The sequence below is a fragment of the Diadema antillarum genome, unplaced genomic scaffold (genome assembly GCF_040938485.1).
Source record: "Diadema antillarum isolate AM-2024a unplaced genomic scaffold, OU_Dant_1.0 seq00000821_RagTag, whole genome shotgun sequence".
In the NCBI taxonomy this organism is placed as follows: Eukaryota; Metazoa; Echinodermata; class Echinoidea; order Diadematoida; family Diadematidae; genus Diadema; species Diadema antillarum.
The window spans coordinates 2,501,687-2,528,529 of NW_027271698.1; the positions used below are offsets into that span (position 1 = coordinate 2,501,687).

The 26,843-nt window shown below is 39.6% G+C and overlaps 1 protein-coding gene across 1 annotated transcript; it reads right to left on the reverse strand.

Annotated features, from left to right (window-relative positions):
- Window positions 1–4,041: 4,041 nt before the first annotated feature.
- On the reverse strand, window positions 4,042–26,678 carry LOC139739931 (triacylglycerol hydrolase DDHD2-like). Its single transcript, XM_071650531.1, has 17 exons — window positions 26,564–26,678; window positions 23,414–23,800; window positions 21,078–21,283; window positions 20,541–20,748; window positions 19,536–19,729; window positions 18,707–18,914; window positions 17,871–17,960; window positions 15,806–15,947; window positions 14,489–14,697; window positions 13,566–13,855; window positions 11,731–11,826; window positions 9,828–10,008; window positions 9,048–9,214; window positions 7,722–7,827; window positions 6,516–6,761; window positions 5,295–5,415; window positions 4,042–4,566 (listed from the first exon to the last, which is right to left on the reverse strand). The coding sequence occupies exons 1-17, from the start codon at window positions 26,676–26,678 to the stop codon at window positions 4,449–4,451; spliced, it is 3,084 nt and encodes a 1,027-aa protein (XP_071506632.1). The 3' UTR covers window positions 4,042–4,448.
- Between the last annotated feature and the right edge of the window lie 165 nt (window positions 26,679–26,843).

Genomic DNA, 26,843 nt, shown 5'->3' on the forward strand with positions numbered 1-26,843 from the left:
AATCAAAAAAGTCATTTTCACCAAAATTTGAGATACACTGTCGTGTAACCTCAGCGACGATATACACATTTCTCATATGCACACAACATTCATGCTTCTTTATGATACAACAGCATAAAACATCACAATGGCCTGCCAATTGATGTTGACAACTTTTTTTGTTGTTTTAATTCAACGCATAGTAGCTTTACAGCATCAACAACAAACCAGCGATCTGGTTGCTTTCCAAACTGCAGGAGGCAAAAGATGATTGGCTACTCAATCTTCAGAAGACTTGCAACATTGGCAAGGATTACATGTACATACAATTTCACATGCACAAGTTACAGTGCAGCTGATTGACATATTGTAGTGCGCATGGCAGATTGTGGCTAGGCCGTGGTAGCGCGCATAGGGTTAACAACATTCTGCCGTGCGCATGACGATACATCGTTTTCAAGACAAGTATCTAACTATTGGCATTATGATAGAAATTTATATACTATACATTGTATTGACTTTATATAGAATCAGTTAATACGGTGCATCTAATAGTACGAGTAGTCTGTAGACATTGTTCTTGGTCAGCCCTGATGTGTATGTTTTCATGTAGGAAGTGTATACAACCACACGCGTGTGGACGTGTGTGTACATGTTGCACACACGGGGGGGGGGCTTTATTGCGTAGCGGGGAACACAAAGGTTGTGTGGCCACACACAGCGTGTTCCCCGCCACGCAATGGAGCTTCTCCGTGTGTGTGGCATGTACACACGCGTCCACGAGTGTGGCTGTATCCCAGCGACTCTAGCCATGGCTACAGCCACACTCGTGTGGCTGGATGGTAAAGACACACGCGTGTGGTTGTATACACTGCCTTTCATGTAAGCCTAGTTCAGATTTTTTTCTGAAGTGCTACAGGCTAATAATGGAGAAGAAAATATAGCAGCAAATAATGTAACATCTACAATAATGCCTAAAAATAAAACACCCATTTACTGCCTATGTGCAATATATTACTAGTTCAAAGTAGCAGTTCATTTAAGAAACCCTTGTAATCTGCACCAAACATCACTTGTATGTAGTATCACTATCATGTAGTGGGCAACCATCATATAGGCCTACTGGTACTCATTTCTAAATGCTCACATGAAGACTATGACTAAATTTCGATTTATTGTCACGTTGTTGTGTTGGGCATTGATTCAAATACTTCAATTTTAGACCCTGTAGCAGCATTTCACAAAATATAAGGGTTTCTATGCTTACGTGCATAGAACTATATATGGTTTTAACTCATCTTTCCACATTGAACACCTTACCTGGATTCTATATAATCATATATCTTATTTTTGCCTCAAGAAAAATGGTATGGTGTATCATCACCACCTATACAAGAAATACATAACATGAGAAACAAGAATATATCCACAAACAATAGGACATGTTCGTTTTGGATGATGAATAATACTTTAAATACTGATACTTGAAAAACTGCCTTATCTTTGTGAGTTTAATGGGTCTATATACTTGCAACATTGCAATTTTGAGGTTTGATGTACCTCTCTTTGCCATGCTGAAGAGAAAATGAGAAAGGCGTATGTCAAGTAAGATGAACAATACGTGAAGACCATGTGAAATATAACCATCACATTGTAACATGGTGCAATGAAGTAAACAGATAATATGGAAATAATCATATTCCATTTGTCACAATAGCCAATGACAATTTCACGACACATGCTGCTCTGAATGGAATCGTCAACAAAATACAGCAAACCGTTTTTGTGAAATTTCATTATTCATATGAATACCCCCTGATTAGGCTCCTTGACAATAATGTCAATTTACATTTTTACTTCTCCCTCTTAAAGCTATATTGAATTCACCCAAAATGGTGTCGGTGACTACCAGTGACTGTCACAATTTGAAATTCAAGACTAAAAAGCAAACGCTCTTTGAAAGTGTCTTTTTTTTTCAATTCCAAGTTGTAGGTAACCCACTTGGATGACAATAGATTGCAAATATTTCAGTTGAAGAGAGCAATATTGAGCTACACTGGAATTTGAGAATTTGCCCGTTTGACAGATTCAGGGACCATGTATCATTCAATGTGATAACAGTGTAACTAAACAAACAAACGTTGCAAACACAGACACAACAGCTATATAAATAAGAGAGCATCTCAACCGTCAGGATTTCACAGAGATTGAAATTGAGTCATTTTGATTTACTCTACAGAGGAAAGTAACATTGGGTATTGTAACAAACTAGGAGGAAAACTTTTTGGAAAACTGTAAATATAAGATTCAAAGCTAAATATTCCACATAACTGGCTTGTTTTATGGTAGAGCAATGCAGCCATACTGTACTCTGTACAGTACATGTATACGGTAAAAGCAGAAATTTTTGCGGTGTGAAAATTTTAGTTTATTTTGTATGACATGTAACTAACGTGAAAATGGAAGCATGCAAATCTTTTTGCTAGTTATATAAAATACTACTTTATATTTGACTTTGTGGAATTAAATGTATGTGAAATTTGTTTTACTTGGCTGAGTGCGAAACACTACACAAAAATGTCCACTATTACAGTAGTGAATCATCACGAGCGCAAAAGTACAAGATTTCACAAGGTGAAAGATGAGACGCTCTATTCAAGAAGGCGAGGCTGAGTTGAATGGAGAATCAATCTTTTGACTGCAAAATCTTGTTCCATTGCATGAGTTAAGACCATACACTGTTTTATGCAACACCTCGGACGCTAATAGATGTAGTCCATGCTGATCCTCGAATATAGTAGGCACCCCTACAGAAATGCCAACCAGTTTTCATGAAAGGCAACTGGTTGTACATCGTATCGTGCCACAGTCGTATGCAAAAGCAATTAGTTAAAACTGTATACAGTAAATGAATGACTGCGTGCAATGGTGCAAAACTACAAGTTGAAGCCTATCTAGGAGTATGGTATATGTAAATTGGTGACATCAGCGTGCAATATTCAAAACTGAACAAAAACGCCATGCTCAAGAGCGACAGTGTGCAGAAAGTAGTACCTTTAACTGCATGTCGCATGATGAGCAGTCGACCAATCGGAAAGCTAGAATCTTTTTAGATGTTTCCACAATGAGCACAAGACCACATCATTGCATTTCATCAAATCTTGTCCTAGTGTGTCATTGTGTTGGCATCTAGTGAAAGTCAATCACATAATTAATGCCCCAAGACTGTAAATGTCATACATTTAGCAGGTCCAATTTTTCACAAATCGGGACTTCCCGACAATTTAGCAATTCACGATCACTGAGTGTAGTAATGTATGTGTGCATGCCGCATTCATGTCGGGATCAGAGTAAATATTCGCTAAATTGTTGTTAAATTTGCAAATACCACCTCGCTCCCAAAATTTGCAAATATAAAAACCTTGTGAATTATATGGCATATACACAGTACATTCAAGTTTTGAACGAATCCAACACTGTACATGTGGACAACCCACTGTCACATAGTGCTGGGAATAACCATCAACAGACAATGTACACTGAAACAGCTCGAGCTTCAAAAAAGACACTAAAACCTAGATATCTTTTGTGAGGAGTGGAGGTGTTTGGGTGAAAGAAGCTTGACACAACTACATTTGTGTGCATTTCTTGATTGTCTGTAACAGGTGCCATTTCTTGGTTCCAATCTTTAATTTGTACTTCTTTCATTTTGATATGTGTGTGTGTGTATGTGCAGCCTTTTTATTTTTGTTTGTTTTTTGCACTCTGGTTGTAAAGGAACAAAAGGAATTCACATTGTGTTTCTCCTGTGACTCCCAATACCATAACTGAATTTGAAACTTTCAAAAATCTGTACGCAGCAGAAGGCTGGCAAGGTATCAGTAAAGGTAATTGAGGTTACCGTATTAGCATCCATATTAGCATCCAGAGATAAATATATTCATTCATGTTGGGCTTGCAACAAAGTCATTAATTACTGACATTACAAAGTGAAGGGAGCAATGTTTACATTGAGGAAAATCTTGTCACTCTTATAAGAACAGTTCAACACTTGTGCCCAATTTAGAGACCCATTCTTTATATTTTATCGGATAAAAAGGGGGCATGGACAGGAAGGAATGATCCAATCTTTTCACATGGCAGCAGTGCAGTTAAAAAATTCATGTCATCAGTAATGCTTTGCGATTACATCATTTTCCATATGCTCTTAATCTATAATTATGACCAAGAATAAGGCTACAGCATACTTGTTGGCAGCAGCATGCTACTTTATCATGGACAGCTCACCTTTAATTATCTTCAAATATAACAACAGACATTTGTGGAGGCAGATTCTGCTCTTTGGGCACCTGCTGTCATAACGATAAAAATCAAGGAGCTCCAGAATATAACAATTTGGGAGTAAGATTTACAATACTTCCTTGGGGGTGTTCTCAGGGGGAAAGCTATACTTTAACAACTACATATCATTAATATCTGAGTGGAGTACTAGGGGTGGAATCCTGCCGTGGCCCCGTAAGCTGGGGGAAAATGCCCAGAAGACCGTAAACCTCCTTCATCACCATCAGTACGGTGTCCTCCGACTCCCTGGGAGGGGGAACAATCAGGGAGAGGTAGCGGTTTATAGTTGCAGGCAGAGGAGTCCTCTCACACAAAGGGCTGCATTCCATATCATTTGTGGCATCAATAGCTATATTCGATATCCTTTGTGGCCTCAATGTTAGTTTTAACATTTGATCCCCCCCCCCCCTTTTTTTTTAACTTTCAAGTTATGTTTACATTTACACATAATTCATCCAAAAATCACTATGGGTGAGATAATGTATCCTAATAACATACTCTTGACGTCACAGTATCTTAGGACTTAACAAAATGCAAAATAATTCAAAAGAAAAAGACCTCACAGACTTTTGGAATTGTAAAGAAAAGATGTTACAGTAGAAGAAAACAAAATTAATATAATATGCTGTTTTGCTACTACCAATAATACCTTAATTATTCACTCATTTTATAGATATCAGAATGAACTGGATCTCTTCATACCAATGACAAAGCAGATAAATAATCAAGGGTGAAAAAAATGGGATTATCTTTCTTTTCTTTTCTTTTTTCAAAGAAAGAAAATCTTCAACCACACTATTTCTAAAGGGAATACAGTAAATGTGAGATCCACATCATCTCAAACTCATTTACATATAATATCATGCACTAGCAAATAGATAGAGACCTCTGTCCATTCTATTGTGTAGACATTAATCTTATCTAGGCTCAATCAGGACAGGATCCATGTATTGATGATGGCTCTAAGAACTCACCAGTAACAGGCGTGGCTACTCATGGCAAAGAGGTATTCATTGAAGCTTTCCAGAGGAGCTTCTTGCAAGACGTAGTCGATCCTCCTCCCACCATTCAGCTGCCCAAGTCTCAGGTTCTCCTCTGTGATGACATGCATGCAATGAGTGCCAGAAAGGCATTAATGATGGACTTACACCAGGTTATTATTGCCCTTATACATCTCAGGCAACAAAAACTACAACAGCAAAGATACTAAGATAGTTTATTTCATCTTGTAAAACAAGAACATAACACAATGATAACACAGCATTTCCTAATGAGGGCAAAGATTTGCCTGTCACAAATGAATTCTTCTCCTTTCAAATGTGCCTTGTTTCCATGATAAAAAGTGATTGATAAGTTCACTTAATTTTTCACTCATCTCTCATTTAACTGATACATAGTTTTGAGTTACCTGGTACATTTAGTTTTTCTCACTTTTAGTAAAACAGCAGTGTGACAATCACAGGTACAAGCCAGTTCGTAGTTACCCTTTGCACATAAGCATAAAGGTAATTTGTGGCAATAGGCAAATTGGTTTTAAATTCACCGAGATAAGCATCTATGATGAAATGATTATTCATATAATCCTCATTAATGGCGCTTGCCAGCACATCCACCTGACAGCAACAAAGTGTTCATTAAAGCCTAGTATTTGTCAGTATGAAGTTTGTAAATGCATTCAATGCAAAATAATGAATGGATGGTTTCACAAGTGTTAATTGATGAGCCATTCTGGTCACCTGAATTTTTTGTGAGAACATGAATTCCATAATGGTTATGTCGGGCAAGCTAATGCATTCTTTTGCTTTGAAAATGAGTGAAGTGCTTTTAATAACCACCTGAACAAAAAGAAAGGTCATTTGCACAAATGTGCACATGACCTATTTATGAACTGGCTTATTCCCATTCACGTTCATTCAGCAAACTCCTCCCCGCCACACACACACACACACACACACACACACAAATTATTGGCATTACACTGCACACATATGAAATGCATATGATTTAATATGACATTTTTAATAAAAGGACCAACCATTGATAATATCATTTGCCATACAAGAATCTCAACTAAAAGTCTGATGCTCAGAGAGTTCTTGTAAGTCTTGTCACAGAATGTACATGGAACATACAAATTTCAGAGTCAAAATCTCTTCTGCTCGCAAGTAAAACTCTTTTTTTTTCTTGGGACAAACCTGGAAATCTTGACTGCCCCTCTGCCTCCGCTTGCTGATTGGCCAGCTGCTGCTTGCTGAGTTGCTCGGCAACCGCCTCCATCTGCTCGTCGGTCACGTCGTCGGGCGTGGCCCCGTCTTCCTCGGTGGTGCCGGCAGCCCGGTGGGCAAGGGCAAACTGATGGAGGGTGTTCCACGTCTTCTTCATGGAGTCGATGAGGCTGCGCTTGAGATCCGAACCAAAGTGGGACAAGCTGTCCCGAAGTTCTGCACAAAGAGAGCGGAATTAATCATCATTCACAGAGGAACATACCTGCACATTTGGTATACTACCACAGGTTGAGCCATCTTTCAGGCACTGTTATAAGTTATGGCCTGCTACAAGGGTATTTGAGGTCCACAGAAAATGAAGATATTCCATCAAACATTTCATTTATGCAATGCCATGGAGAAGTGCAACAGTTCTTTCTGTTGTGATGTTAGAGTGCACCCCAGGGAACTTTACAGCCAGGATAACACTTTCTTAAATGCACATATGCCAAATTGAGGCACAGTATGCCTTTCTTCAAATTCATGAAATTCTTCCGTCGAGTTCTTTTTACTGCAACTGATTAACAAATTGCCCTACATCCACATATTGAAATAAGCACTGAATTGGTCAGTGTTTTAATAGTCACCATGACAAAAGAAATCATGACTACTACTAAAACACTGATCAATTCATTTGTTATTTATGTCGATGTCGGGCAATTCGTTAATCAGTTGCAGTATGCCTTTCTACTGGGCATCTATTTATACACCTGAGGGGGGTGTTTAATAAAGCTGTTCTTAAAGTTACGAATGACTTAAGAACAATTGGAACATGTTCTGATGTGCTATACTTATCAGAATTTCAATAATTCAGCACAAGAACTGATAACCAGTCATTCTTAAGTAGTTTGTAACTTTAAGAACAGCTTTATGAAACACTCCCCTGGGCCCTGTTTCATAAAGCTGTTCGTAAAGTTACAAACAACTTACGAGCGACTGGTGATCAGTTCTGATGTGCTATACTTATAAAAATTTCAATAATTCAGCATAAGAACTGATCACCAGTCGCTTGTAAGTCGTTTGTAACTTTACAAACAGCTTTACGAAACACCCCCCTGGTTTGAGAGAAGCATTGGGGATGAAGAGTCTTGCTCACAAAGAAAATATCACGAGATAGGACCAAAGGCTGAAACTCACCGAGATGGAGCCGCTTCCGGCCCTTGTGATGTGGCATAAGGACTGGCTTGCTGTCACACAGTGAAGGGTGGATCAGGGGCTCGATGCGGTAGGCCACGGGATCAAACTGGTGGTACGGACGTGGTAGAAGGGGACACAACGACTTGTCATGCATAAAGATCAGTGACATATCTAGACACTAATAAGTATTAAGGGTGAAATGTCCCAGCCCAAACTATAAGTTGCATAATGCTTTCTACAATAGCACTGATTTTTGACAATTGTTACATGTGTTCAAATGACTTTCACAAAAGAAAATCACCCTAGGATCTACATTTTTTTCAATCTTCCTAATGTTATAACGAATTCTTCAATTGGGAAAAAAAGCCATGTGAAAGTATACAACCCTGTCTTCACTTTTGTTCCTTTGCTGCAAGTCACTCACATTCACTTTACAAGTCTATGCAATTCATGATATTTAAGAAAAAAAAATGAAAATAGAATCTCTCTTCATGCAATTTCTATCTCTAAAACTGTTCAGCAAATTTGAACACAATAGAATATAATCTAGTAATCTGTAATCTTTTTATTATTATTACTACCATTTTATATACACTTTGATCTGTTTGATAACTTGCATTTTTTGGTTAACTCTTATTTTAATATCGTTGCATCTTCTTGGTACACCAGGGCTTGCTGCCTGCTCAGCTTCCCCCCCACCCCCACCCATTCTTGCTGTTGCTATTTCACTTCTTTCCTTTCTTTATCCCTCTGTTGTTCCTTGTCTTGTTTGATGTTGCCTCCCTATTCATCCCTATCCTTCAAAGGTTACCCCTCCCCCCCCCCCCCCCCCATAGTCCTCTGGATCATCACTAACCCTCCTCTGCCTTTTGTCTGTCTACCCTCCTTTAATCCCCCTCCCTTTTGATACCTGTTGGGCTCCTTGCCCATGACCTCCTACCCTCCCCTTTTGTTTTCTTTGTTCTGTGTCCCTAGCCCTCCACTGACTGTTCTTGTTGTGTGTAGTCCTCAAAGGGGATGGCTATCCTCCCCCAGCATTCCCACTGATCAGTTACTACCCATCCCCTTATTAAACGTGATTGCTGTCCCTGCCTGTTTGTCATTTTGCCTCTGACGAAGATTCTGCTGGGATCGAAAGCTCAGGCCCCTTTTGACTCCAATCTGTATTCCCATTACATCCAAATATAACATCATACTTGTGTTGTTAATTTGATTAACAAAAGACATTCATCATCATTCAAAAAATACAGAGTTAAAAATTCACATAACAACACCATTGGGAACAAGCTCTTTCCTAGCTTGAATAGAAAAAATCAAATAACTTACGGGATGGAAGATATTGAAGACAGAGGGACATGTTGGCAGGCGGTAATTCTCTCCAACACGCCCAACTCCCCTGACAGTCATGAACATGCCGATGGGTGAGCCAAGTGCAAAGAAACAGCTGGGTTGGAAGTCTAGCTGAGGGTAGTTGACAAATGGCTGACCGACACCTGGAGAGAAATGCGTGATAGTAGACTCCTTTCTCATCTGTTAATTTTTATGATAGCATTAAAATAATACAGTACACTAAAATAAGAGCATTTCAGAATTGGGTACAGCATTAGGAAAGGCTTGACCTATCATATTAGCAACTGGGGCATCAATATTTCAAATGAAACGACACAAAGTTCATCCAACTGCGGTCTAGCACAACTAGAAGAACACAGTATCACTTAGCTAATTTTGCCTCTCTAACAAGACACAATCTACAGGAAATGTAGGTGTCCCATATCATAATTGAGACATATCTCCCCACTCCAAATCCCCTCTCCCCTCTCCCCTCTACTGTATACCAGGTAAGCTGTTATTTTCGCGTACAGATATTTTCGTGAATTAGGATGTCACAGACATTATCGCGAGATGCTGTTTTCGCGAATTGACACCAACGTTATCTTGCATGCATTGCTACCCTAGTGCATGGCGACATTTTCACCTGTTGTTAAATTCGCGATCCAACTGTGATTCGCGAAATTCACAAAAATGAAACCCTCGCGAAAATCACCACTTATACAGTATGTATGGCAGAAGATTAAATTGAAAATGGGTGTTCTTCTGGTCACTAACCTTCCAAGCCAGGTTGGTAGTCTACATGGACTGACATGGCGTGGGACAGGGCGCGGCCAGTCGGTTGATTGGCCTCCTGCTGTGTCTCCTCCTCCTCTCGTCTCCTCCTCTCCTCTGCCTCCCGGGCTCTAGTCTCCGCCTCCACCTGCTCCTTCATCAGAGCAGACTCCTTCCTCTTGGCCTGTGGGTAAATGAGAATGATATGTGACCCGCTGCAACAAAAGGATCCAAAAGTTTGGGGAGGACAATTTTCTGAAAATGACATGAAATTATTATCTTACTCTTCCACTTTAATGTCATATATCACGTGACTCATAAAAGTACTCGGTTGGGGAGATATTGACGATTTTATTAGCACATGTTGAGTGGTTTAGGCAGTGTTTTGAGTAAACCGCCTTCAGCATTATCCTTCCGACGCTCACATGATCAAGGGGAGGCAAGACAGTTTTCACTGCTTGACAATAGAAGGTACGCTCCTAGCATCCTCCATGATGTTCATTCAAGCTTAGCAACAATGGTCTACGCACGACCAATGAGATCATGATCCCTCGTTGCTAGGGGCAGAGTCTAGCTGTGGCGCTAAATCCAAATCTTCAGACAGGTATCTGTTCCGTTGAAAGTCAGAAAATCATGGCCAAGAAAATGGCCAAGAAAAATGCTATTTTCTTGCCTTTCCTTTGATCATTTAGCTTCGAAACTTTGGCAGATGATAAAGGATACATTATGCTACAAAATAATGTCAAAAATAGAAATCTGAACGTTTCGATGGATTTTGATGATCTGACTTCAAACTTGATTTTCCCTGCTCACCCTTCAGCGACTTTAGGATCCTTTTGTTGTAGCGGGTCACATATCTTCTAAGCTGGGGCTACTTTTCATCAAGACATTCATCATCTCTACCTAGATGAATGCCTCAAATTAATCGAAGGCCATCAATGATCATGGCCGTCGATGCCTCTTTGGCTGGCCGTGATGCCCCCCAGAAAAATTATATTCTCAAGGCCAAAAATTTACCTACCCTTTTTCTTTTGGCCGTCGTTTCTCTATCAGATCACGCATATCGAAAGACCAATGAATTTATTCAGACTTACATAAACACGGTATTGCTAGTGTAGTATAATTTTATATATGTACATATATATATATATATATATATATATATACATATATATATATATATATATATATATATACATATATATATATATATATATATATATATATATATATATATACATGTATATATATATATATATATGAAAGCAAAAAATCTTAATTTGAGCCCTGCAGATGTTCAAATTTGAATGAATGAAAAGAGTTCTTTATGGCGTAACTTGCCATATTCTCAAAATATAGATTCTTTGCAAATTTTCCTCCAACTCTGCCAGCTTGACATCAAACTGTCATTCAGTTGTGGTTAGGTGATGCGCCAGGCAGATGCATGAATTGTGTCTAAAACTGGACAGCGTTTGCATTGCAAAGATTTATTGATTTGCATGTGTAAATGCATGTAATAGGTATGGTATATTGATATGAATGTAGGGCCTATGTATGCATGTATGTATGTATGTATGTATGTATGTATGTACAAACTATTGTACAATGTATGTACAAATGCATGAATATATGTATGTGTGTATTAAAGCATGTATGTGCATATGTATGTATATATGTGTGTATGCATGATTATATATATAAATATGTGTGTATATATGCATGTATGTATGTATGTTGTATGTTTGTATGTATGCATGTGCATAATTATGTATTCATGTTGTATATATGTGTATGGATATGGGTGTGCATACATGTATGCATGTGTAAGTTATTTGTTTGTATGCACATGCCTGTTTGCGGGTATGTCTGTTCATAATGTGTTGAATTGTAGAGCACCATTTTGTACCTCCTTTGCTGCCTGGTCCTTGAGGAATCCACCAAGTTTCTTCCTGGGCCCCAGCGGTATCCCCATCTCCTTCAGGTCTGCATCGCCGCACATCAGCTGTAAATAAAAAATGGCCACAGTGTGAGTCTGGGCTACGTGACAATAAAATCAGGCTGACAGTCACTCATCACAGCTAGCATTTACAATTCCTTAATTCTCAAATCTGATTTGTAAACTTGGCATAGTAAATGTCGGCTCATAATTTATGTGCAACTGGTCATGATTAATGACTTAAAGCGGAAATTTTTGAGGAATGAAATTTTTTTTGCACATTTCATGCAATATGGGGCCAGCACAAAAAATAAGGCACGTAAATTTTATGATTGTTATGTGTAATACTTATATAATATTGACTGGCCCTGAGGGAGGTACCAGAAAATATTGCCCAAACTGAAAGCATATTGCCCGAGTCGAAGACGAGGGCAATATGTTTTCAGTGCAGGCAATATTTATCTGGTACCTCCCGAAAGAAAGGCCAGTCAATATCATAATTATTACCTATCCCCTAGGTAAATTAAGAAAATATGTGAATACGGCTATACACTATGATACAGATCAAGCCACATTTGACTACCTGTAGACCATCAACATGTTGAATAATTGCAAAATTGTTCATCAGTGTATATCATTCAACTCCAACTTCAAAGATACATATGTAGTTGTAACAGGCAAACTTCAAACATCTGAACGCTCTTACACTTTATTTTTACTTCTCTGTTTAAAGTTGGAGAGTTGTAAAACTAGTGGTCACTGTGCAATTACTGAGCACAAATGGACTAGTCATTGTTTGACGCCTAGTGCTGCTGTAAGTGGTCGACCTTGTATGAGTTGATTTATCAGCGTTCTTCCGCGGTGCGTGTAACTGACACCCTGGACGTCCTGGAATGTTTTCTTTTTGTGGTCGATCGGAATGTTTAAGCAGGGAGGTGGGGAGAGAGATTCCACTCTTTCTCTTCCCACCTCCCTGTTTTACAGTGCACTCCTATTATAATGACCACGGTTATAACAAAATTCTGGTTACAACGAAGTAAAAATTTGAGCTGCAATGTCATCCACTATATTGTTTATTTGTTCAGTTATAACAACATTCCGATCTAACGAAAGAAAACTGCCGGTCCCGAGGATTTCGTTATAACAGGAGTCCACTATATATGTAAAACCCCCGGATGCTCGTGATATGCTCTAATGTCGCCTGCTGAACTCCCGACCCTGCAAAATACCAATTGTAATTGCCTCGCAAAACTACCTCGTATAGGTAATAATATTTTATATTTTGATTCCGTGGAATTAAAAACTCACCAAATTTATCTTACCTGACCGGGTGCAAAATATCACTCATACAAAAATGTCTTCTTTCACAGTAATTGCTTTGTGTTGTGTGTTATTGCACCCCTTCTATCATCTTTAACATCACTTTGATAAGACACATACATTAAGACTAAAGTTCTGCAATAGGAAACATTGTTTTACGGGAAACTAAAGATGCTTCTTTGCACGCACACACACAAATTGGGCATAGAAGTGCAGCTTGAAATTCTTTGGCACATCAAATTAAATGGAAGGAAAGTGCTAACATTAGTAGAAAGATAATAATGGTCAAAAGACCAGCCATCCATTTCAAGACAATGCAGATATAACACATTTATAAACCAAACTACATGAGTATCAGAGCACTCACAAAATTTCTTGGCGTAGAAAATGACATACATCGATGTATTTGTGTTAAGTCCAAATTTTGTGAACGGAATCATTAAAATCGAGAAGACCTGTGCAGAGTTTTGAGAGAGTGTCCTCACCAGGCTTTCCATGTCGATCCGCTCTGCCTCAAACTTGGGCAGGAGATCCAGGAGACCCAGGCTCTCCAGCGATTCTTCCAGGCTCATGACGGGCTCCGTCTCCAGCGAGGCCGTCCCCACCAGGGAGCTGCTACTGCCGGACGAGGGAGGGAGGGTGTCGGTCAACGACGCCGATGATGAAACCAGCTCGGAGGGATGCTCCGCGATGACCTCTGACCTGACGAGATCTTCCTCCGACTCCTGCGTGCCGTCCTGCTGGTGCTTGAGGAGATCAAAGACGATGAGGGAACCTGGACAAAAAAAAATATGGAAAAAACTTTGTTTTCTTTTCTACCAGCAAAAGTAAGATATCAATACATGCTCATCACAAAAATTTCATTTTAATAAATTAGCATGTCCCTTTATCCTGGTTTTTGTTTTGTTTTGTTTTTTAGAGGCCTAAGTTGAAATTACAGATTCCAAACAGGATAGTGCAATTTCTGTCACTGAAGAATTCATAATTTAACTTGTGGCTCAAAACAGATCATGATATACTTGTACATGTCTATGTTTCATATTCCTCTGATGAATCTGGAAAAAAAAAAAAGCAAAATTGCTGGAATAACTTTTTTTTTTTACATATTGCAACACAGATGATAAGTGTACAGCACTGGATAACAGTACACAGTGCTCTAAATTTATGAGGTAGATACTGGTAGCACTTTACAAAAGTCATCAATGAAAAACATTGATTGATCGCATTTACATATGACAACATTCGTGGTATAGTGCACAATACCATTAATGTATTCATGATATAGTACATTTTTCTCAATTGCCAGTTTGTTTTCAACATCATAGCAAATGCTATGTTAGGTCACATGGTGTTATGTAGACCAATCACAAAACCAGATTTCAACGTAATCTACCATGAGTTGACCCACCTAAGCTATGGCCAATGAGGGACACTTGACCATGAAAGTCCGGGTTTCGAGACCGGAAGAGGCTGTAGAGGCGGTTGATCTCCGAGCAGACCACCTCGGCAATCTGCTGAGCGTAAATGGGGCTGGTGTAGAAGAGAATGTCAAGCAACGTCTCGTTGGTGAAGCTCCGGAGACGTGTGATGCTCGGCAGTGTGATGCGCTGCAGACGCCTTTAGGGAGGATGAGAAAGGACGATGAATGGATTTTTTATTACTGTAAACTGTATTTTCACACAATTAACTTTTTGCCCTCTGGTGGGTAAGATAAATTTTGTATGGTTTTAAGTCCGTGGAATCAAGACTCCAATCAGCTATGCATATAGCAAGCAAGAATATTAGTGTGCTTTTGTTTTCACGCAAGTTTCTACCTGCACGAAATGTGCGAAATTGCCACACCACAAAAATTCCCATACGTACAGTACTTGTTTCATTTTGTCCACACCCTTTGGCCATGTTGCTGCCTTCACATACAGTTTTCAAAGCTGTTCTCTTTTTTGTCAGGTTCATCTACACATGGTATCTCTTATCAAAATCTGTGTGTGTGTGTGTCCACATTTCATTCTTCACACATCTTGGAGTCAACTTTAATGGGACCAGAAAATAAATTTTGAACGAAAATCATACTTTCAAAGTATTTTTTTGTCTAAAACTCATTTGTCCTGTTATGATTACAAAACTATATAGGGTAACTGAATAATGGTTACTCTCAGTAATCATGAGTAGGTGGTGGGGTTTTTATTCTTTTTTCACTTACTGTGAGAGACTGAAAGGCAAGATTTTTTTAAAATGAGCTATTGCATAATATGTGAAACCTAAACCCATCACTATCACAATAGTTCCATTCAGATGGTGATCTTTAAACCTCAAGGATAGCTATCTTGGAGGATACGCTCTGGCCCCCTAACTACGACATGCATTCACATGATGAAGCTTATCCTTGACGGTAGCTATCCATGAGGATAGGCTCACTGCCCCTGCAACTACAAGAGTCCCACTCGATGATGGAGAGGTCACGCTTATTTACAAGTTCTGTCCACATGATGCTTAACCACGAGTGGGGACCTCCTCCCCCCTCCGCTTGTTGACAGAGCGCTAACCCTGAGATATTTCGTGGATAGCTATCTTCGAGTTAACTTTATGTTAACTATCAATGAGTGCTTCTACTACGAGCTGATCCTCAAAGATAGCTATCCTCGAGGTTAAGGATCACTGTCTGAACGTAACTACAGAGTGATCCTCCCAATGTGAAATCATAGCACAGAATTACGAATGTATTTACCTGTCCACACCGGTGGCGTCCCCATGGAGGGCAGCATACCAGTAGACAGGGAGGAATTCCACCCGGCCCGCCCTGCCTTCGTCTTGGGCCTGTCTGAAGTGTGAGCTCATCAGTCCTATTGACAGGGACCTGAAGTCGTCCACTGGAACAAGAGACAGAATCACATGACAGTTACTAATGAAGCTCTGTTAGGGCAAGAAGGGCCTAACTCCCTCTACAGGTACTTGTCTACTGCTCAGCTGGAAATAAAAGAAAGCTATTCTGTTCAGTAAAATGATACTGTTAACTCAACACAAACATTAATTACAATCTGTGAGGAAAACACTAACTACCACATTTTAGGAATACATTCTGAATACAAAGCAAGAAGAAAATTGTGATTAATAAGTAAATATTCTGAGCATTTGACTTAACTGAAGGTTTGATTGCAAAAGTATGAGAACATGAAGGTGATGATCCCCCCCCCAAAAAAAAAAATGATATACCATCATTCTTGTGAGATGAAAACACTCTGATGCATTTGACAAGGGTGGGTGAATTACAGGATAGTATGGACAAAGGTCTTATTACTTGCCTTGTTACTTTAGATCTTAAGAAGGCATTCGACATGGTGGATCATGCTATTCTAGTAGAGAAGCTGAAGCATTATGGTTTTGATGAGGGAAGTGTGTCCTGGTTCCAAAGCTACTTAACTGGTAGACTTCAGGCCACTATGGTGAATGGATATACTTCATCGCACAGGAGAGTCGAGTTCGGTGTACCTCAAGGATCGATACTCGGCCCACTGCTGTTTTTGTTGTTTATTAATGATATTCCAAATGCAATACAACACTGCCAACTATCACTTTATGCTGATGACACTTGTCTCTATTTTTCATCTAGCGATCCTCATGTTATGTCTGTATCAATTAACGAAGATTTACAAAGTATTTCGTCATGGCTCACGCATAACAAATTGATTCTGAATGCGGCAAAGTCTGAATATATGCTTATTGGTTCCCAAAGGCGATTGACTAGATTTAATGATGATCTGATTAAACTTGCTATAGGTGGGGAAATTTTGAACCGTGTTTCAAAATGTAAATATCTGGGAGTGATTTTTGATTCTACTTTAAATTGGAAATATCATATTGATTATATTCGTAGCAAGGTTGTTAAGAGTTTATTTCTTCTTCGCAAAGCAAAATCATTTTTGAATACTCATATTATAAAAATGTTGTATCACACAATTATTCAATCTCATTTTGATTATTGTTCTTCTGTATGGACCAGTGCTAATAAGTCACATCTGAATATACTTTTTATTTTACAGAAAAGAGCTTTGAGAATTATTCTAAATGCTGATATGTTTGCACGAAGTGATGAATTATACAATCAGTCAGGAATTGAACCTCTTCAAAGGAGATGGAAAAAAATGAATCTTATTCTCCTGTTTAAATGTATCCATCATACTGCTCCTGAATACCTTGCCAATCGAATATGCATGCAAACTTCGCAATATTCTCTCCGTAATACTTTATGTAAAATATTTTTGCCAAAACCAAATACAAATTTTAAACGGAACAGTTTTTTATATTCTAGTGCAATATTGTTTAATAGTCTACCGTATGATATTCGTTCGAGTGATACAATCTGTATTTTTAAACGGAATATAAGAAGATATGATTTGTTTTGAGGCTGCGTTTTAAATATACATATTTTTTGTTGTTATTATACATACATACATATCACGAATGAATGTTTGCATACTCTGGCAGAAAATTCAATTCATCTAGGCACATTTTTTATGCTTTTGAAGTGAATAGGAATACTTGTACTTTTTATTTTGAGTATTTTTATTTTTATTCTTGTATGTTTGTTGTATACAATTATTTATGTAATTTGTATGTATTGTTTTACCCTGTAAATCATTGTATTTTTACGTGGACCCCTTTGAAAATCAGTCTTGTGCTGAAAGGGCTATCCACCCTGTGAATGGAAATAAATAAATAAATAAATAAAAAAATAAATTGAAGTAATCCTTAAAATGTACAATGACTCTCCAGATTCAACAAAGAAAACTTACCACATTCTGTGATGGTTCTGAATCTGAGATCACAAACTGGTCCAATACCATGCACAACAAACACTAGGTGGTCAATCTGGTTAGATTCTCCTGAGAACAGAAATGAGAAACAAAGTTGTAGACAACTCACCACATTGACTGACAAAAATCAACATCACTTTAGATAACTACACACATATATTCTACAGACATTTTGCAGTGACAAGGTACGACTAAACTATTGTCATAAGAGACTAAATCCTACAAGAAAAGAAAATGAATCATTAAGAGGAACAAACTGAATAACCTTCATACTTAATTTGGGTTGATGATGAAGATAATGACGCAGTCCACTCGCAAACTAGTGAGACTATAGAAAAAAGGCCATATGAAATCATGTCAAAACATAAATCTCTACCATTCAGGACCTTTTCCTACCAACTAACAGCACATTAATCACACTTAACAAAACAGCATGCCTTTCATTCCTACAAGGCAAACGCCAAGTGACGTCTTGCCTGCATATCGCAATATGTAATTATAATGCTTTTCAATGTAAGTTTATTGACCTTTTGACCTTTGCCCTTGTTCAACTTCACCAATATTCGAACTTTCTGACATCTGTAGGTGATGTACCTGCGGCGTGAGTTTTGTGGTTAAAGCTCAAAGCTGTGGAAAGTTATGCAGAGTACACCAAATTGTTGACGACACACACTGCCGCTAACAATGACAATGACAGAAAAGTGATGCATGTGTTTTGCTTCCTCTACACAGACTAGACAATCTAACCACTATCTTTAGTTTGTGGCAGGAGAGTGATCTACAGGTCAAGGCCATATCAGAGTTTGTCCACTGACCTTGCTGGATGCTGTCTATGTCGTCCACCCCTCGCTTGACCACACGGGGTCTCATCTGAGTGTCTGGCGATGCCCCCCACTCGTCTGGTCTGTTGGATGGTCGGAAGTGGACGATGACGTTGGGGTTGTGCATGATGATCGTCTCCCCGTCAGAGAGCTCCAGACGGCGATGCCACTGGTTCTGCATCGATGCCGTCTTGTATTCCGCCTGGGAAGAGTAATCAAAGGCAAACCGCAATCACAGTCACAGTATATCAATCATCAATTCTGATATCAGGAATCAAACAAATATTATCTAACTCAGACTCTTCTGAAATTTTTTCCACCCTCAAGCCTGAGACATTTTTATAACACAAAGAAGTGGGTATGGCTATTTTAGTATATAAATTATGTTAGCAATGTGCTGTGGATTGTAAAATTACTTGAAGGGGGGGGGGGTGACAAAATGCTCCAAAAAGCATTCCCTCTTTTTCATGAGTAATCAGATCCTGTACATAATACTGTGTTTGGATGAAATCTAGAAAGGTACTGACTTCATAGACTTTGTGCTGTGTTTATCATATCATTGTTCTAACTAGGCAATGACTTTTTCGTATTTTCTGGGAACTAATTTTCCACGCACAGAGATTAATTAATCGCCTACTGGTAATCCCTATTATCACACCATGGTCTCTTTGTTGGACCAAGGCACATTATCATACCTGACTGGGTTGCTAACTTTATAACTAGGTCAGGCCTTTGGATGAATTACTGATTGCTGATGAAAAAGCTAGGCAAGGTAAGTTATTAAAGTGGCAGGACACATGAGTGCTTAGTGTTTTGAGCGTACCTCCAAGAAGTTTGCCATTGATTCTTCATAAGGGATGAACCTGTTTTCGCTGTCGCTCTTGTAAAACCAAGTGCAGCGCCTGACAGGCGATGGTCGCTCGTCCCAGTAGATGGCATGCCGCAGCCTCTCCGACAGATTGACGTCATAGCGCCCTCCATTGGTGGAAATTATGATGACACTTTCTGATGCTTGTGCTGCACATAAGACCAAAAAAGGATAGGTGTGATAAAAAAACATGAATTAACACATTAGTCATATGAATCAGTGTCAAAGATTGAACTTAGGATGTAGGGATGTGTAGGACATGCAGAATAAAATAAACAGAAACTTTACAGATTTGTAAATCCCTCCTGACTGTAAGCAATGAAGACATTTTCCCCCTGTTTGTTTTTTGTTTTTCTCTCTCAAAATCATTTTTCATACATGGTGTAATTGCCAATAATAACCCTGCAGGTACGATTGGATGACTTCTTGTCAATGCAAGCATTACGATACATGATTCCATATGGGGCAAATAATTTGAACCATTAATTCTCAAAAATGAAATAAAATCAATCAAAACAATGAAGTTGAATAGCAGACAGATAACACATCTTGATAGACTGTTAAGATTCACTGATCCATATCTTTACCATATTCTTGTTGACACGTACAGAGCACACTGTGATCTTATATGTGCATTGCGTAAGTGTGGCTCTACAACACAATTCTACCATGCCGAAGTCAAAGAACAAATTTAAGTCTCATAAAGGATGAAAAGTTGAGAAGCACACAATCGCGGTAGTGATGGGAAAGCAGGTTGCTAAGTTCAGTGAAATACAGTGGACTTCTGTTATAACGAAGTCTTCTGGACCGGCAGTTTTCTTTCGTTATATAAGAATGTTGTTACAACTGAACAAATAAACACAGGGCGGATAATGTTGAGGCCTGAACTTTTTCTACATTGTAACTAGAATTTTGTTATAACCGTGTTTGTTATAACGGAAGTGAACTGTAAGTGGATACCTCTGAGGAATGCCTCCTCCAGCTTGATGGAGTCGAAGATGCTGAAGGGAACCCAGACGCTCCTCTTCTCCATCTCTTTGCAGTAGAACCAGTGGGGCTGGATGGGCTGGTAGAAGCCACCGGTCCTGGGACCCGCCCCTGGGGAATCGGATGTCTGGTTGAAGTGCTGGACCTCGGATGCAGTGGGTGGAGGTCTGCTGGCGTCAAACTGTTCGTAGAGCAATGAAACAATCATTATCCTGCTTATGCCACTCACAGCTGTAGGCTTCACTTAATAGCAAAGCAGTAAAAACAATTGCTGGTACCATTGCACCAGCTACTCAACAACCAATGAGATGTAAGCATGCTATACACTTGCTATGGTAGCTAAAATTATGGTAACTTATGTCACTTGCAAGTCTAATGGGTCAAGAAGTATTCAGTTGAAACCTTTGGGAAATATACGGCGTATACAGTATATGGCATATACATACAGTACACTGAAAAGAATCTCTTGCAATATTGTTACTGGCAGGATTCCTACAGCCAAAATCTAACCTGCATCTTAGGAGGAGGTGCGAGGATACCCGGTGGGAGGGGCCCACTAGCTGGGGTGACTCCGCCCATGGGGTAAGCCATCGGCTTATGCTGGTAGCCCTTGATGCCAAACCTGGGCCCTGCTGGGCCTGAGGGTGGGGGTCCTGATGGAGGGGGAGGACCAGAGGGTGGGGGCCCTGTTGGGGGGAAGCTTGTGGTAGGTGGTGCTAGAAATGCAGAAAAGACACAATAAATGCACATGGAAATCTTTGAAGGAGTGAACCATTTGCAAACATTCTTTTTTCATGTGTATGTTTTAGGGAAGTACAGTTAAACTCGCCTAAGTCGACGTCGCATATGTCGAATAATCGCGCAAGTCGAAGATTTTAAAAAGTCCCGATTTTTCCCCATTGACATGCGTGTATTAATTCACTCACAAGTCGAATTTTTTAAGTCGAATACTCGCCTAAGTCGATGAAATTCCAAGAACACTTTCACGGAAAAACCATTGAATTCACTGTGCCTAAGTTGAATAAGATTTTATTGTGTAATAAATCAGTGTCAAAATCACGAGACGCCAGTTTTTGTTCACATACAGTATTACCAAAAGAAACTTTTGCGTCAATAAGCATTAACGTTTCATTAACGCAAGCGGTTTCACCTGAATCGTTATTAACGCAAACTAACGATCGGGAAAATTAACGTTTGTAGTAACAATGAGTAACGATCCCAAGCGCAAATTAACGATGTTTCGTTGACATTAACGATAGGTAACGCAAGAACTAACGCGAGATTTTGGTTTCCGTTACCCAGACCTGGTGAAAGGACGACGTAGCCCCTGCCGAGTGTAGCGATCTATGCCTTATATACTTAGCGGAGTCTTTTCGCGAATCGAATCACGATTTCGCGAATGGTTAATAGGCGACCGGGGTCACCAAAAACGCACGCCGGGCCACCAAAAAAAGCCGGATGTTTGCCTTCAGTTTTGGAAATGAACAGTGGTAACAATCGGCTCCATAAGATGCTAGAATAAATGTCAGATGTTTGCTCTTAATTTTTGAAATGAATAACTGTAATATTCAATGTGGATAAAGTGTCTTGCTGAAGGGCAATTATCGGGCACACCGCTCCAGCTCTCGGCTCCAGAGTAGACAACATACATGTACATTATACATGTGTACGCGTGGTGTAACTGTAAGTTGATTTTTTCGACTTACGCACAAGTCGAAACTCGCCTAAGTCGATGTGTTTTGCTCAGTCCCGAGAAGATCGACTTATGCGAGTTTAACTGTATGAACATCAAAATGTCCCAGAAATGGGTTAGTATGAAGAGGACAAAATATTAACAAATCAATACAATGACCATGAAGGCAAGAGAAGCCTTCTAAAATCCTGTCATCAGACTTCCCGTAAAACAGCAATTTCTCTCAATTATCCCCCCGTTTGGGAAGTATTGTTAACCTATATGTCAGATCCTAGATGTAGGGTTATAATTTGCAGTAAAGGTAATGTCTGTGAACTGCAAGGTATATGACATATTTCAATTACATTCAAATAGGCTATTTTCAGTTTCCCTCTTTTCTACACAAATGGAGCTTGTTCTTTCACATGTGATATGAATTGCATATATCTATAGGAAAATCACATACGTAAAGTGCGATCTGAGCCTTGGTACACTAAAAGATGTAGTCAAACATGAGTCACAAAATCAAACAAAAGTCAGGTAATGGCCGATCAAAACTCAGCATTCGGAGACACACAGTGTATGTTGGATTTTCTTACTTATGTTTGCAGACACTCCAACTCTCCCGTTTTCGACGGGAGATCTCCCGCCGAAAACCCATTTTTGCGAAATCTTCTGTTCTCCCGCTTATGATTTAATTTCTCCCGCCCTGGCTCTGTGTCTCCCGTTGGAAAGGATTTCTTACTTATTGCTATTGTATGTTGAAAAATAAGCCTTAGATAGCGCCAGAGAGCATCTAGAACCCTGGGAATTTTGCGCTTCGCACACATCAACTTGGAATCTCCCGTTTGCTAGGGGTTTCAGGCGGGAGAATCTCCAGATCAGAAGATACTTTAGGTTGGAGTCTCTGTGTTTGATCTCAACTTCTGTGCAATAGGGCCCAGTTTGAAATGTGCAAATCATATCTATTGAATCAGAAGATATAAGAAGTAGTGACAATTATATTCACAGGCAGGAATGTCAGCAATAACAGCAAGACATTAAAATAGAAAATCTGCTACGACTGGAAAGGGAAACAGTGATTGTAAAATCTTTTGCTCTACTTGTTTTGTGAGGCAACCATGGATTCAGGTCTGCTAATGCCGTTATGAGGGACTAGACATCACATGAATACCTCCTGCTGGTTGATCCTGAAAGTGGACTGCACGAGGCTGATGTGGGGGCTGGCTCACAGCTTCCAGCTGGGGTGGGGCCGGCCCCGGCTGCAAGGTCGGAGGCGATGCCAGATGATGGGTGGTCGGGGCAAATGTGGGGATTGTCGCCTGGCCAGACGATGACGATGATGATGTCGGCAAAGGAGGTGGGGCATAGAATGGTGACTGACCCTCTGCCTGGGCTACCATGTCTATGTCGAAAGGGTCAGATTGGGATGAGGGTGCAGACGTCTGCTGGAAGTAGGAGAACGTAGAGGGCGCTCCTTGCTGACTGGTGGAGGGTGGAGGGGGTCCGAGGTCTGGAGGGTCATTCTGTCCTAGAAAGCTGTCTGCTTCTCCATCTTCATCTAATGGATATAAATATGTGCATTTACGTGTTACATAATTATTTATTATACATAAGATATGTATACATGTATACACAAACATACACACACCTACATCTATAAATCTGTACTGTAAAGCAATACATTTTTTGCGGGATGAAATTTTCACTATTGGGAGCCGACGGCCTTTTTCGCAGCATGAAACTTTTGCAAATTGCCACCGGCATTCAATGAATACAGTGTAGACAAAACTTTAGCATGCATTTTGATTTCACAATTCATGGCTCTTGCAAAAATTCGCGAAATTAAAATGCACACGAAAATTTATCGTTTTAGAGTGTTCCTCATGCTTGTACTACAGCTCACGGACACAATAATTATTGTTGTACAATGTGAAATCCCTACAACAGGTTCACAAACTAAATAGATGAATGATTAAATCTGTGGACAGATAGCAACACAACATTGACAAAATCATTTTATGGAAGTATGTCTGAATACAATTGTAAGCAGTACATTTGTATGTGAAGATGGACTAAACAAACTGCCCATAAATCAACCATAACGCCATCCAAAATTCGACTGCCTGCAACATCTAAAATCAATGCTTTTGCGTGCAGTCGAATTTCGGCATGGGAGGTCAAAACTTGGTGCAGGTTTTTTTACAATATATGCATCATCACATCAGTATTTCAAAGTATTATGGCTCAGTGGTAGAGATCAATCTGATTATCATCACAGATCCTTAGACTGTCCTACTGAGTTCAACCTTTCCAGGGCCAGAATCAAACTTTTTGTTTGCAGACAACTTTGAGATCAATTCAACATTTTTTGTTCTTAAATCAATATGATGAAAGATAGTCAATTCAACACATTTCAAGCTTAAATCTTCAGTCTACCTGGAGTATACTGCTACTGATACTAGCCTGCCCTAGTCTAGTCTACCATTAAAGGCAAAAGTTCCATATTATGTACATTTTACCCCCACAAAAATGCACACTGTCCCCACCCACGTGCAAAAGGTGGATCCACGCATGTATATAAAACTTCTTCTTCTTCTATGTTACTGTCCAAAACCCCTAAGTAGGGGCCAACCCCACAGGAGGTGCACTGGCGTTTATTGCGAGGACAAAGAAGTTTAGAATCTAGTTGCTTTGCTCTTGGATGTAATGAAGGATTGCTGCTTTGAAGGAGTCTTTGTCTGTGATGCCGGTGACTGTTGGTGCGATTGAGTTCCAATCTGTGATAGTTCTTGGCATGAATGAGTTTTTTATAACAGCTTTTGTTTGTGGTGATTGGGATATAACCTGTAGATAATGACTTTGGAGAACCCTTCAGACCGGATGCCGGGCTTTTCGAAGTGGGATGGATAGGTGACCCGCAAGCGCCTCACGGAATGTGGTGATGTGTCCACTCTGCGCCGTTGTTTCAGCAGTTCCCAGCCCAGCTCAAGCTTAATGTTTGTTACGCTACTGTGCCTAGTGTAGGTAGTCACCTCTAACAAATCGCGCTGCTCTGTTTTGTACAACTTCCAACCTGTCAATCAAAGTCTGATTGTGGGGGTCCCAAACTGTTGAACAGTAATCAAGTGATGGTCATTGTAAAATACAAGGGTCTTATACTTTGATTCTCTTGTTACAATCATGGTAGGTTTCGCCTTAGAATTCTGATGGTTCTGTTGGCTTTAGCACATGTTCTGTCGATGTGCGCGTTCAAAGACAAATCTAATCCAAGACAAAACTTCACAAGCCAACAAGGGCTAGGTAGTGTAGAATTAGAAATAGATTAGGGAATTTTTTTTCTGATTACTACTATTATCAATATCATTATTATTTATCTAACTAACCAAAAACAGACCCTAGTGAATACTTTCCTTTTAGCTGTTTAGTTTTATCTCTGATTGTGTGATCTGCCCACAATGGCCCGAATTCACGAAGGTGGTACATAAATGAAACCATGGTTTAAACCATGGACAAAAACCATGGAGCGCCAAGTGTCGCACGGAATATTTCGTTACGAAATCAGTCATTTCGTCAATGAAATGATTATTTTGTAACGAAATAACAACATTTTGTAACTAGCGTTAAATGAACATTTCTTCCACGAAAAAACGGTCATTTTGTTGACGAAATGACCAATTTCGTAATGAAATATTCCGTGCGACACTTGGCACTCCATGGTTTTTGTCCATGGTTGAAACCATGGTTTCACTTGTACCACCTTCGTGAATTCGGGCCAATAATAAGTTTACAGCAACAACACTCAACAGCTGTGGCTTCCCCACGATGCAAGCCAACAATCACAATTCACATAGAATGTAACAATAACATAGATTTAAATGTATTGTTCGTCATTCGTACTACCGTAGTAAATTTATTAGTTAAGTAATAAATATTAACGTCAAAATTTAAAAAAAAAAACAAAAAACAAAACAAAACAAATACAAAACAAAATGTCACTGAATGAAGTCACGTCAGTATTCAAACAGTTGAGATCGTAACACTAACAGTAGCATTAATTTCATGGCAGTTACTTACAATCCAATTCTCAACAGACCCCGCAATAACGCTGAATCGAATTACTTCAGCCCCTCCCGCATCACTAACGTTACTGCATGACAGCTGCCGCACTGCCCGCAGTCATACAACTACAAGTGAAGTTTAACCCACAAGAATACTGAATATGTGGGACTGTATTTACATGACGCTGATCATAAAAATCAAAAACATTCTAACGTGATATCTTTTATCATACGAGGAAGGAAACTTCGATCGAGAGACATACCAGTTGGGAACAATGATGCCGTAGCTGGTACGGGTCTGAAAACACCAGGTGTTATGCTATCATTTGTTGAACATAAAAGTAAAGGAGGAGGGCTGTTCCCCTTTCGGTCTGCCATCTCGCCGGTTGTTCGAATAATCTTGTGTACACGTCACTTTTCCTCGGTTCCGCATGCAGGTCAAAGGTCAATTTAAATGTCCACGCGCTTTCCCGCCACAGTGCGAAATTCGCGCCGGTGAATGGATCATGTGTTTGTTGTTGTGCTCGCCGATCGCTCGGCCGG

What these genes read in the sequence shown, in the direction of transcription:
- LOC139739931 (XM_071650531.1), bottom strand. Translation starts at nt 26,678, where the DNA reads ATGGCAGACCGAAAGGGGAACAGCCCTCCTCCTTTACTTTTATGTTCA. An exon ending in GGCATCATTGTTCCCAACTG is followed by an intron (nt 23,801 to 26,563) that starts GTATGTCTCTCG and finishes TATATCCATTAG; the next exon opens with ATGAAGATGGAGAAGCAGAC. An exon ending in CAGAACCATCACAGAATGTG is followed by an intron (nt 15,948 to 17,870) that starts GTAAGTTTTCTT and finishes CTCTTGTTCCAG; the next exon opens with TGGACGACTTCAGGTCCCTG.